The 13,910-nt window shown below is 41.4% G+C and overlaps 1 protein-coding gene across 1 annotated transcript in view; it reads right to left on the bottom strand.

The window, feature by feature from the left end:
• LOC122562396 (acetyl-CoA carboxylase 1-like) overlaps positions 1 to 13,910 on the bottom strand; it is a 132,673-nt gene that overhangs the window by 85,737 nt on the left and 33,026 nt on the right. The window contains 8 exon segments of the mRNA XM_043715252.1: positions 1 to 128; positions 915 to 1,065; positions 1,147 to 1,292; positions 1,858 to 1,939; positions 3,919 to 4,022; positions 9,645 to 9,795; positions 12,247 to 12,410; positions 12,889 to 13,050. Of these exon segments, the coding sequence (XP_043571187.1) occupies positions 1 to 128; positions 915 to 1,065; positions 1,147 to 1,292; positions 1,858 to 1,939; positions 3,919 to 4,022; positions 9,645 to 9,795; positions 12,247 to 12,410; positions 12,889 to 13,050 (1,088 nt within the window).

Genomic DNA, 13,910 nt, shown 5'->3' on the forward strand with positions numbered 1-13,910 from the left:
AGTTTCTTGGGGTCATCTAATTCCATTTTAGCTACTATGGAGCCTTGCTCTAGACAGGCACCTGGTCTCTTTACATAATGCACACATCCTGATTCTTCAACAACCAAAGCCATCACCATCTTCATCACCTGTATGGATACAAGTCAAGCCAGATTTTTTGAGCTCTGTTGAAAGGTCAATGTTCTGAAATGTTAACTGTTTCTGACCACAGATGCTGCCATAAACTGCTGAAATTTTCCTACATTTTTCTGCTTTTATTTCAATTCATGCTGTACACAACTTTGTGATTTTGTGCTGAAAAAATTTACAATTCCCCCTTTTAACAAAAAGAAGTTCCCTGCTTTCTTTCATACAAAGGCCTCTTGCCAGTGTAAAGCAGAAAACTCTCAACAGTGCTTTAAAACTGACAATTTTTAAGACAATACTTCAAATGTAATATTGGAGGTCACCATAAGGGCCCCTTCAATCAAGGAATTGTAAGTAAGAATTATATAAAAAACACTGGAGTATTTACAAATTGTTGTAAATAGTGCTGGACTTACATGAGGTTGAAAGGTGGGGGTTGGGAATGGGGTTAAACACACCAAATGAACAATTCCTTTCATGATTCAGTAATAAAAATAACTACTGTATGTTTAATAGCTGATCTGAATTCAATTAGCTCATCTCAATCAATCAGTGGTTTAAACAGTCAGTTCACTGGGATCAGAAAAGAGCTTAATTTGCTGGGATTACTGTTTATCACTACAGCACTCTTAGCTGAAAGCATGCTAATGTGGGCCATCATGTGGGAGAAGGAGTCGACCATGTGAATAGTTGATGAGTAAGGCATTGAAGTGTCAAAATTTAATAGAACTCCAATAGAATTTTAATTTTTTTGGGCGGAGCAATACATTGTCATGAAGTTTACATACCTCAATCTCTGCATAGCAATGTTTTGCCAAAACATGGCCTCCATCTTCAACAAGGTACTGCAGTAGTTTGCCAGCAGAGGGAGACCTCAACACAGTGGGATCCTTCTCCTTCTCAAACACGCAAGTCTTGTTACCAATAGTGATCAAATACCTGTCAGCACAAATTGTTCAAGTAAATGGAAACAAGAAACTTCAAGCAATATGGCTATGCTTGCAGGATAGGATTTCTTACTTGTCTATCTCCTCTTTCATGTATGTAGTGTAACTATTGCCATCATAGGATAATAAGAGGCCTCCATCACTTAGCCGGTGAACGTCGATCTCAATATGCGAGTTGTTCATAATAACAACATAAAGGGTCAATGACTGACGGGCTACCTGCACAGTGGATGTGAAAATAAGTAAATCAGAATTCACACAGCAAGAAATGAAATTGTTTCAAACTATTTGACCAAAACTTATGGATAGGGTAAATATGAAGGCTTGGTAACAATTAAAGGGAATATTTATTCTGGTAGGGTGTCTATCTTTTATCAATTCCAAAATGAATAACACAAGGTGAAGAGGAGACAGATATTTTGGCAACATCTGCAAACTATTCACTTCAAAGAGCAGCACTCTAACATTCAAGATTGAAGGGTGAAGTCTCCTATCTGAACCTGACAGACATCATGCATAATGTTTATTTAACTTATTGTTCAGTTCCCACTGAACAGCAGGCCACACCAACACTGCCAATAATTCAGAAAAGTTTCAGGAATATTTTGGGATGGGAAATGTTGCATTTGACTGACTGTGAATTAGCTCTCGCATATAATTGGATGCAGTAATCAATCCAATAACCATTATTCTTTAAACAATTAATCAAAACATGCACAAGTTCAATGAAGGGAGAAGAATGAAAGAAGATTTAACAGAAAAAGCCTTCATTAAAATCACCTACCTGTAAGGAATATTTAGTTTCTTCATAAATAAGCTCCACATCCACTATGTTTAACAGGCTGTTTGCTGGGAGAACCTGACCTCTGAATATGAGAGAAGGGAAATAAATTTATATGGTTTCTGAAGAAAATATGAAAATCAAATTCAAGTAATATGCCATTTACAAGAGTTTCTTATTACTTGATTTCTTCCTTCCCAGAAAGACCAGAGAAATATTAAGGAGGCAAGATTCTAAGGAGTAGAAGCCTTCATTGGTCAGTGCATTGATATTAGGAATTGGGAGGTTATGTTGTGGCTGTACAGGATATTGATTAGGTCACTTCTGGAATACTGCGTTCAGTTCTGGTCTCCCTGCTATAGGAAGGATGTTTTGAAAGTTGAAAGGGTTCAGAAAAGATTAAAAAGGATGTTGCCAGGGTTGGAGGATTTGAGCTATAGGGAGATTCTGAATAGGCTGTGGCTACTTTCTCTGGAGCTTCGGAGGCTGAGGGGTGACCTTATAGAGGTTTATAAAATTATGAGGGGCATGGATAGGGTTAATAGGCAAGGTCTTTTCCCTGGGGTAGGGGAGTCCAAAACTACACGGCATCAGTTTAGGGTGAGAGGGGAAAGATTTAAAAGGGACACTAGGGGCAACATTTTTCATGCAGAGGGTGATGCATGTATGGAATAAGCAACCAGATGATGTGGTGGAGGCTGGTACAATTACAACATTTAAAAGACACTGGATGGGTATATGAATGAGAAAGGATTAGAGGGATATGGGCCAAATGCTGGCAAATGGGACTAGATTTATTTAGGATATATGGTGTCGGTATGGACGAGTTGAACCAAAGAGTCTGTCTCCATGCTGTACATCTCTATGATTCTATGACTCCGTGAGTACAGAAATCTCAATTTTTCACAGAAGAGTTTCACAAGAACCTCACTGTCAATGTGCACAGACCCAAATATTAAGCCACTCTCAAAACAATTAAAGCATCTTGAGTTCCAAATTGTCACATTGGACCCAAAATGTTAACTCGGTTTTTCTTTCTCTGTCAGATCTGCTGAATTACTCGAGCACTTCCTGTTTTACCTCCAGTGCTACACAAGTGCATCCATCTTAAATTTTGAGCCAAACGTGTGGAGTCACAGTTGACATTCCAATCTTCTGATGCAGAGGTGAGAACTGATAACAACTGAGCTACAGCTGACAGTGAAAAGAAGTAACATTTAGATTTCTCTGCTATTATTTTGGACTTTCTCTATTTTTCATTAAGAATTAATTTCAATACCTATTTCTTACAAGAAACACGGCATATTGTACATGACCTTATACAGGTTTATAAAATCATGAGAGGCATGGTTAGAATAATAGACAAAGTCTTTTCCCTGGGGTGGGGGAGTCCAGAACTAGAGGTCATAGGTTTAGGGTGAGAGGGGAAAGATATAAAACAGTCCCAAGGAATAACGTTTTCACACAGCAGGTGGTATGTGTATGGAGTGAGCTGCCAGAGGAAGTGGTGGAGGCTAGTACAATTGCAACATCTAAAAGGCATCTGGATGGGTACATGAATAGGAAGGGTTTGGAGAGATATGGCCCGGGTGCTGGCAGGTGGGACTAGATTGGGTTGGGATATCTGGTCAGCATGGACGAATTGGACCAAAGGATCTGTTTCTGTGATGCACATCTCTATGATGTTATGAGTGTATAACACAGTTGCAAAAATCAATCCTCAAATTGCCTGGGTGACTGAGATAAATGTTGCTATGCATCTTTCTGAAAAATATACACAGATTGCCTGTCAATAGAAAGATGGTCAACTAAAAATAAAACAAATATTAAATTTCAGTAGAGGTTGTTGGATTTGCTTTTAGCCTGGCACAGCTTATCTTTTGGACTTACTCCCGATACTCTTAAAGCACATTCAACTGAGGAAATGTTTCCTTAGGATGTTAATAATCTGAATTAGCATGCAAGACATTGATATCTCACTATTCAAACACTTGTCAATAACCCAGCAACTCACCTCCCCTGTATACACAGAACTTACCACAATAGACACCATCCATAACTTGCCTTTCAAGAGAATGTAGGAAGTTGGTCATACTTATTTGAAAGGCTGAATCTGCCACATGTAAAGCACCACACACCACTCCAAGCATTGTATCTGGTCTCTCTGCCTGAAGGGAAAGAAATATTAATTAATGTAAAATACTTGCTTGGTAAAGTTTTGTTTTAATAACAGACAGTTCTTATTTTGCATTTCAATTCATTTTTGCATGTGAAGGGCATCTTATTGGCAACACAGACTTTAATTTAAAGTACCAAGTGGTTAATCAAACATATCAGAATTGAATGAACTGCTTTATTCAAGAACAACATTTTAATTCCAACTTCAGTAAATCACTCCCTACTGTGCCAATCACACTTCCATTCCTTTCACAAGATACTACAGTAAGATAGCACTGAACTGGCAGAATTTAGAAGAACGGGAAGTGAGTTTATTGTAATAGTAAAAAATCCTTTTTCTTGATTTAGTCATGGTGCGTGGGCATCACTGGTTAGGCCAACTTTTATTGCCCAGCTGTAACTGCCCTGGAGAAGATGGTGATGATTTGCATTTTTGTAATGCTGACCATCTGGTGTAGGCACAATAATAGGGCTGTTCGGAAAGGACTGCGAGAATGTTGACGGTGAAGGAAAAGTGATATACTGTAATTCAGAGTCAGGATGGTGCATGATTTGGAGAGAAACTTGTAGGTGGTGATATTCCCAGGTAGCTACTGCCCTTGGTTACAAAATGTACAGGTTTGGAAGGTGCTGAAAGAGCCTTGGTGAATCACCGCAGTGCATCTTGTAGGTGGTAGACACTGCTATTACTATGCAATGTTGGTGGAGGGAATTAATGAACGTTGATGGTGTTGATGATATGTCAGTCAGAGTTTGGGATAGGAGGGCACATCACGACCAATAATCTATGCTTGGGACTTGGAGGGGGTCCATTATGTTCAGACTGGGGGCTGAAGGCTGGGGGGGCCTCAAAAATACAGCTCATCACTATCTTCTCCAGGGCAATTACAGGTGGGCAATAAGTGCTGGCCTAACCAGAGATGCCCACATACCATGATTGAGTCAAGAAAAAGGATTTCTCTCTCTTCCTGGTGCCAAGTAAATGGACTTTATCCTGAATGGTGCTAAGAACGTTGTTGGAGAGTATTCAAAGACAATCCTGACTTGTACCTTTTGGACAGGCTTCGTGAGGGCAGAAGGTGAGTTACTTGCAGAAGAATTCCCAGCCTCTGACCTGTTTTTGACCCACTGCACTTACATGTCTGGTCCAGTTCAGCTTCTGATCTAGTCTAGCTCCTAATTTATGTGTTTGTAGCTTTCTCCCAGCTTTGTGCCAGGATAGCTTTCAAGATCAAGATATCAGGAAATCTACATTCTGGGACTAGTAAGCGCCACCATGTCATTGTACAATGCAGTAATACACCAGCTACATCAATCCACTTCACAGTTCATAGTACTGACTGCCTATGAGAAAGTGAGGCCTGCAGATGCTGGAGATCAGAGTCAAAAAGTCTGGTGTTGGAAAAGCACAGCCAGTCTGGCAGCATCCGAGGAGCAGGAGAGTCGATGTTTCCAGCATAGGTTCTTCATCGGGACTGCCAATGGTTATCAACCTTGGATGTATGTAAGTGGGATTGAAATAGAACATAGAACATAGAAGAGTACAGCACAGAACAGGCCCTTCAGCCCATGATGTGTACCAAGGATTATTCCTAATCTAAAATAAAATAACCTAATCTACACACCCCTCAATTCACTGCTGTCCATGTGCATGTTCAGCAGTCACTTAAATGTCCCTAATGTCTCTGCTTCCACCACCACCGCTGGAAACGCATTCCATGCATTCACAACTCACTATGTAAAGTACTTCTGACACCTCCTCTATACCTTGATCCTAACACCTTAAAACTATGACCCCCTCATGCCAGTCAATCTTGCCCTGGGGAAAAATCTCTAGCTATTGACTCTATCCATGCCTCTCATTACCTTGATTCGGAGATGCCGGTGTTGGACTGGGGTGTACAAAGTTAAAAATCAAACAACACCTTCGCATTACCTTGTATAACTCGATCAGGTCACGCCTCTTCCTCCTTCTCTCCAGAGAGAAAAGTCTGAGCTTAGTCAACCTCTCTTCGTAAGACAAGCCCTCCAGTCCAGGCAGCATCCTGGTAAACCTTCTTTGCACCCTCTCCAAAGCCTCCGTATCTTTCCTATAATAGGGTGATCAGAACTGGACACAATATTCCAAGTGTGGTCTCACCAGGGACTTGTAGAGCTGCAGCAAAACCTCATGGCTTTTAAACTTGATCCCCTGTTAATGAAAGCCAAAACACCATATGCTTTCTTAACAACCCTATCCACTAGGGTGGCAACTTTGAGGGATCTATGTACTTGAACACCAAGATCCCTCTGTTCCTCCACACTGCCAAGAATCCTGTCTTTAATACTACATTCAGCATTCAAGTTCGACCTTCCAAAATGCATCACTTCGCACTTATCCAGGTTGAACTCCATTTGCCATTTCTCAGTCCAGTTCTGCATCCTGTCTAATGTCAGGCTGCAGCCTGCAATGGCCCTCGATACTATCAACAGTACCTCCAACCTTTGTGTCATCGGCAAATTTACTAACTCACCCCTCAACCTCCTCATCCAAGTCATTTATAAATAACGACAAAGAGCAGAGGCCCAAGAATAGAGCCCTGTGGGATACCACTCACCACTGACCTCCAGGCAGAATACTTTCCATCTACAACCTCTCTCTCCCTTCAAATTCAAACAATTCTGAATCCAGACAGCCAAATCTCCCTGTATCCCATACCTCCTGGCTTTATGAATGAGCCTACCATGGGGAACCTTTTCAAATGCCTTGCTGACTGCTTTTAATCACACTATGCTTTTCCAAATAGTCATAAATCCTATTCCTCAGAATTCATTCCCCCAGTCTGAACATAATGGACCCCCCCGCCAAGTCCCAAGCATAGATTATTGGCCGTGATGTGCCCTCCTATCCCAAACTCTGACTGACATATCATCAACACCATCAACATTCATTAATTCCCTCTACCAACAATGCATAGTAACAGCAGTGTGTACCACCTACAAGATGCACTGCGGTTATTCATCAAGGCTCTTTCAGCACCTTCCAAACCTGTACATTTTGTAACCAAGGGCAGTAGCTACCTGGGAATATCACCACTTGCAAGTTTCTCTCCAAATCATGCACCATCCTGACTCTGAATTACAGTATATCACTTTTCCTTCACCGTCAACATTCTCGCACTTGCTAACCACAGTAATTAAGACAAAGTGAGGTCTGCAGATGCTGGAGACCAGAGTTGAAAAGTGTGGTGCTGGAAAAGCGCAGCAGGCCAGGCAGCATCCGAGGAGCAGGAGAATCAACGTTTCCTGAAGAAGGACTTATGCCCAAAATGTCGATTCTCCTGCTCCTCGGATGCTGCCTGGGCTGCTGCGCTTTTCCAGCACCACACTTTTCAACTCTGACCACAGTAATTGCCAGGGATTGCCCTATTCCCCTTCTTGAAAAGAGAAACAACATTCGCCTCCCTCCAATCCTTCGATACGACTCCATGGAATGTGAGGAAGAAAAGATCTTCGCCAGCGGCTTAGCAACCTCCTTTCTCGCTTCCTGGAGCAACCTAGGATAAATCTGGTCTGGCCCTGGGGACTTATCAATCTTAATGTTTGCCAAAATTTCCAGCACATCAACTTCAACAATCTTGATCTGTTCAAGCCTGCTTCCCAGCTCCTCAAAGTTCTCATTCACAACAAGATCCCTTTCCTTAGTGAAAACCGAAGCAAAAAACTTATTTAGGGCTTCCCCTATCTGCTCAGACTCCACGCACAAGTTCCCTACACTATCCCTGACTGGCCCTACCTTCTCCCTGATCATTCTCTTATTCCTCACGTATGAGTAAAATGCCTTTGGGTTCTCCCTAATCCTTCCTGCAAAGCCTTTATCGTGCCCTCTCCTGGCTCTCCTCAGTCCATTTCTGAGCTCCTTTCTAGCAAGCCTGTAATCCTTTGAAGTTGTGCTAGAAGAAAGTGAGGACTGCTGATGCTGGAGATCAGAGTCGAGAGTGTGGTGCTAGAAAAGAACAGCAGGTCAGGCAGCATCCGAGGAGCAGGGGAAATCAATATTTCAGGCATACGCCCTTCATCCTGATGAAGAGCTTATGTCCGAAATGTTGATTCTTAAAACTGTGCTAGATCCTTGCTTCCCCCACCTTGCGTAAGCTGCCCTTTTCCTTCTGATAAGAAGCTCCTCTGTTTTCTTCATCCAAGGCTCCTTAATCTTACCCCTTCTTACCTGTCTCAGAGGAACAAACTTTACATCACTTGCAACAACTACTCTTTAAACAGTCTCCACATGTCTGTTGTGCCTTTTCTGTGGAACAATTTCTCCCAATCTGTATTTCACAACTCTTGTCTGATAGCGTCATAATTTCCTTTTCTCCAAAGAAATATCTTCCTATGGTAACTGCTCCTTTCCCTCTCTATGGCTATGGTAAATGTGAGGCAGTTATGGTCACTGTCACCAAAGTGTTCTCCCACTGTGAGATCTGACACCTGTCCTGGTTCATTGCCAAGCACCAAATCCAAAATGGCCTCTCCCCTCATCGGTCTGTCTACATACTGAGTAAGGAGTCCCTACTGAACACACCTGACAAAAACGGCTCCATTCAAACCATCTGCATTAAGGAGGTTCCAGTCAATATTGGGAAAGTCGAAGTCATCCATAACACCACCCTGCTGCATCTGCATTTTTCCAAAATCTGCCAGCCTATGAGTTCTTCGATCCCTCTACTACTATTAGGGGGACTGTAGAAAACCCCCAATGAGGTGGCTGCTCCTTAACTGTTCCTAACTTCCACCCATACTGACTCAGTAGACAAACCTTCCTCAACAACCTTCGTTTCTGTAGCTGTGATGCATTCTCTAATTAACAATGCTACACCCCCTCCTCTTTTTCAACCCTCCCTGTTATTTTTAAATGTTCTAAACCCTGGAACATCTAGCAACCATTCCTACCCCTGTAGAAACCCACATCTCCATTACAGCCACAACATCATATTCTCAAGTACTGATCCATGCTCTAAGTTCATCACTCTTATTTCTGATATTCCTTGTGTTAAAGCAGACACATTTTAACCGATCCCTTTGTTTCATCACAAATCTGCCAGCACAATTACCTCTGAATCAAAATATTGCATGTTCAATTTATAATCTGAGTTCAGAAATTCAAGCTAATGACTCTAATCAGTCATGAAGGAGAGTTACTGGCAGAGGTATCATGTGTTCCAAAGAGATCTTAAACAGAGGACCTGCCAGTTCTCTTAGCTGGATGTTAAAAAAAAAGTGGGGTGGGGGGGTGGTTTATCCTCAGTTTCCTGACAATATTTATCCAGCAACAGATATCAGAAATATAGAAACAATTATCACATTACTGTTTGTGGGTGTTTGCTTTGTGAAAGTTGGATGTAGTATTTCCTATTTTATAACGTGACTACACTTCCAAGTTAAATGGCTGTAAAGCATTTTGGTACATCCCGTGTTTGTGAAAAGTCAATACAGAAAAATCCATTTTTGTTAATTAACTTGAACTGGACTTAAGAGTAAAATGTTCAAAAGGAACTTAATTAAAGCTATGTCTTATTAAATCCCACAGATTTCATGGTTTCTTTTTCTCATATACACTCACTCAATATTATTACCTGTACTTTATCTGCGATGAGGTGGTCAAGCCAGCTAGTATCAATGGTGTTAAGCTGAAAGCTCTCTGTTTCCAACAGCTTGATCAAGTACTGAACAGTTGTTCTAAAGTCTCCACGGATTGAGAGTTCCTTAAGTGCTAGAACCATATTCCTAAAAGAAACGTTGCAGTCAAATACTGATAAGATTGCAGCATTTCATTCACTGCTTTATAACACATTTTTGACAATTCTTGTGAAATCACAAAGCAGAATAAATGATTTGTTTGAATAAGTTTATTGTCACATGTACTCACGAGTACAGTGAAAAGTTTACAAGTTGCCACTTATGGTGCCATCCAAGGTGCAAAGGTACTGAGGTACTGAATCTTTTTATAAAGTAGAAAAATTAGGAAAATAAAGTTAAATAGTTAAAATTATAGATTATATGTTGACTTAAGTAGCTATTTTCCTTATCCGAGTGTCATAAACCCATTATATTTTTGTTATTGATCAATTAAGAGATTCATTACATTGCCATGCTGTTGTTTCAGTCTTAAGGACAGATTCAACTTCCAGTAATGGGGAGAAACTCTTTTCTCTGCCAATTGTAGAGTACTACACTAAATGCTTGGAATAGTCTGATCCAAACTTTTATCTTTCACAAAAGGTTTTAATCTGTCTCTTTCATCCTAATCAACTTCATTGTTATTCTTTTTCTTTCATGTCTCTTGTTCTGTAATCAGAAAGCTCTATTTTTATAACCCTAGCAATTTTCTCAGCAGCTTCCTCCAGCACAGACTCATTCCACAGGGATTCCAATTGAAATTTCATTTTGCGGAGACAAGTAGTCGCTGAAACACTTATGATTTTCAATAACATTCTGACTGCTCTCAGTATTTCACGCCACTTACACTTTCTACCATGATCTACAGAATGCATAATCCCAACCTCACTGCAGTTACTTGTCTTTAATGTAGATCACAGCCATTCTGAACCTCTGCCAAACGGTTAGGGTCCTTGAGATGGAAGCGTAGGCTGAGGGGATAGGATGTTGGGGGACAGGGGTATCTCATTGCATAGGCTTCTCATGCAGAAACCTGGATCCAGGAGGTGGACTTAAAGGAACGTACTTCCTGAATCCATTCTTGGCTTGGTGGATCTACTGAATTACAGATGCTTAGGAAACCCAGCTGGTAATCTTGAAAACAGCCTCATTATTACTTTCAAAGTTCCATCCCACCTCCTTGGCTGCTTTCCCAGATTTCTGCCTCAGTCAAAGCAGAAGCAAACAGATTTTGGGATGGAAGCCCATTCTTCATGCCTGAACAACCTCAACAGCCCCACCTAACCTTAATCCACCAATTTTCTATATGTCAATACACAGCCCTTGGTGACTATTTGGAACAGGGCTTGCATGTAATTTTCAGATCCAGTACTACCATGGGCAGAAGATTTTGAAGGAAATGGAGATCTCTGCAGACAGCTGGAAAGCCTGTGAAAGCACCCATCAACCCTATTAGGAAAGGACAAACACAATTTGTCCCAGTCAGATGCTCGACATGCAAATGGCAGACCTCCTCTGAGGGGGAGGGGGATGTAGACGTCATACCTGCTGACCAATCAGATACTGGCAGTACGACACCTGCCTGAGTCTCAGGATCCCAAGCCAGTGGTGAGTGATAGGTGGCGAATGTTGGGAAGTGTGGTGGGGGCTGCAGAAGTTGGAGGATGTGGGGTTTGGGCGTAGGTGGGGGGGGTTAGTGGGGTAATTAAATGAGATAGTGAAGTGGGGGGTGGAGATATAAGACAAGACAGGGTTTTAGTAGGGGGTGGTAAGTGGAGTTCACAGCAGGGTGGGCAATAGCAGCAACAAATATGATGGTGGATTTCATCTAGCACTACCAGCCTTCCCCCTCTAGATTACATGCCAAGTGAGTAAAGGCCTCCCCCTCTGGGAGACGAGAAGAAATTCTGCACAGGTTTGCTGGTTGAGCCTCTTGATTTGGAAAATCCACTGAACCATTGCTAGCAGAAGTATTTGGACGATATAGTTCTGGAGAAAGGCTGGATAGGCTGGGACTTTTTCACTGGAGCATAGGAGTTTGAGAGATGACATTATATGAGTTTATAAAATAATGAGGGGTATAGATAGAGTTAATGATAGTTGTCTTTCCCCTACGGTGGGGGATATCAAGACAAGAACATTTTTAAAATGAGACAAGAGAGATTTAAAAAAGACGTGTGTGGCAAATTTCTTTACTGAGAGGGTGATTCGCACATGGAATGAACTTCCTCAAGAAGTTGTTGTTGCGAGTACAATTCCAATTTTTAAAGATATGTGGATAAGTACACGAATAGGAAAGGTTTGGAGGGATATGGGCCAGGAACAGGTGGTAGTACTAGTTTAGTTTGGGATTATGTTCGGCATGGACAAGGTTGGACCGAAGAGTCTGTTTCCGTGCTGTATGGCTCAATGACTCTATATTTAAAGAAACTGTGGTAATAACTTATGTATCCAACACCAGTCTATGCACTGTCCTATTGGAAATATATTGTTGTGTACCCTCTCATTGCAGCAAGGATAACAAAGAGTAAAATATTTGACAATCCATTTTGTACTAACGAGATAGCCTCCTCGCGGTTTTCTCCCCAGGAGAAACAGTGACCAAACTGGGAATCAGCAAACTCATGCAGGCCACCAGCAGCTGCCACACTGAAGTATCCCCAGACGTTTTTATTACTGCGGAAATTTAATTCCTGGACTGTTCCTGAACTGGGCTTAAATCCCTGGGTGAGAGAACGAAAGAAAATAAATTAAGTGAACACTCAGCACACTGCTTCAGGTTAAGCCAAGCCACTAGAACAAGGGAGCACAAGCTAAACAATACTTCGGCAATTGAAATCAAGAACAATTTCTTTATGTATAGTCATTGGTACTCAGGATGCTCTTCCAGATAAGGTGTTGGAAGTGAAACCTTAAGATTCACTTCATACATTTAGGTCACACAATGGGAGGAATGCAAGTGTTTTCTTAAATTCTAGATGGATAAGCTCAGATGGATCAAATGGATGTTTCCATCTGCAATTATTTTTGTCTCTTCTTACTCGTTGCTCTCCTTCTTTTACCATCAAGACTAAAAACATATTAAAAAGACAGAATGTAATGGACTCAGGAAAACTAAAAAGAAAGATAAACTGAAAATAATTACCTAATTATGTTTATGGATAAGAAGATACATTTATTAAGGCTAGGTCTGAGTTGTACCTCATCAGGATTTTCACTTGTGATCCTGGCAGCAATAACATGACCCCTGAGCCTTGGAATATTTATTGGCTCCTCGAAGTTGATTGCTGAGTCAGCCCAAGGACATTCACAATACAGGATTCTGATATCTTTCAGCCGATGCAAAGGGATCCCCATGGCGATCTGCAGTGAAAACAGAAGAATCTCAGCAATTTAAAGCTGCAATAATCCCGGACTACCATGGTATTCTAATTATTTTACATTGCCAGTGTATTTTCAAACATTAATAATTAATTTAACAGTAATTTAGATTTAGGCAGGGATAAAACAGTTGAATTTCATTGCCTTTTCAGGATGCATTGCATTTTCAAGGTGCATGTTCAAATCCAGTTTTGGGTCACTTGCATTTCATAAACTAAACTAATTTGGAGTAATCGCAACCAATTTCCGATCAGGCCACAAGACAAAATTGCCCTCAATTCAAGAAATAAAGGTAACTCCTTCCTCACCCTTACCCATCCATATTCCTGAGACCTCCACTCATCCCACAACCCTCTAAAATTTCTGAGTCATCTGAATCTGGCCTCTGGAGTATATGTTAATTTTATTGCTCCACCATTTTGGCAATGTCATTAATTGCCATGCCCTTAAATTCTTATTCCTTCCACAAATCTCTCCATTTCTATCTCTTCCTATAAGATGCACCCCAAATTTACCAATTTCTTGGATATTTGCCCTAATATTTCATATGGAGGAGAAAGTGAGGACTGCAGATGCTGGAGATCAGAGCTGAAAATGTGTTGCTGGAAAAGCACAGCAGGCCAGGCAGCATCCAAGGAACAGGAGAATCGACGTTTCGGGCATGAGCCCTTCTTCAGGAATGAGGAAAGTGTGTCCAACAGGCTAAGATAAAAGATAGGAAGGAGGGACTTGGGGGAGGGGCGTTGGAAATGTGATAGGTGGAAGGAGGTCAAGGTGAGGGTGATAGGCCGGAGTGGGGGTGGGGGCGGAGAGGTCAGGAAGAAGATTGCAGGTTAGGAAGG

Source organism: Chiloscyllium plagiosum, chromosome 25, assembly GCF_004010195.1.
Source record: "Chiloscyllium plagiosum isolate BGI_BamShark_2017 chromosome 25, ASM401019v2, whole genome shotgun sequence".
Taxonomy (NCBI): Eukaryota; Metazoa; Chordata; class Chondrichthyes; order Orectolobiformes; family Hemiscylliidae; genus Chiloscyllium; species Chiloscyllium plagiosum.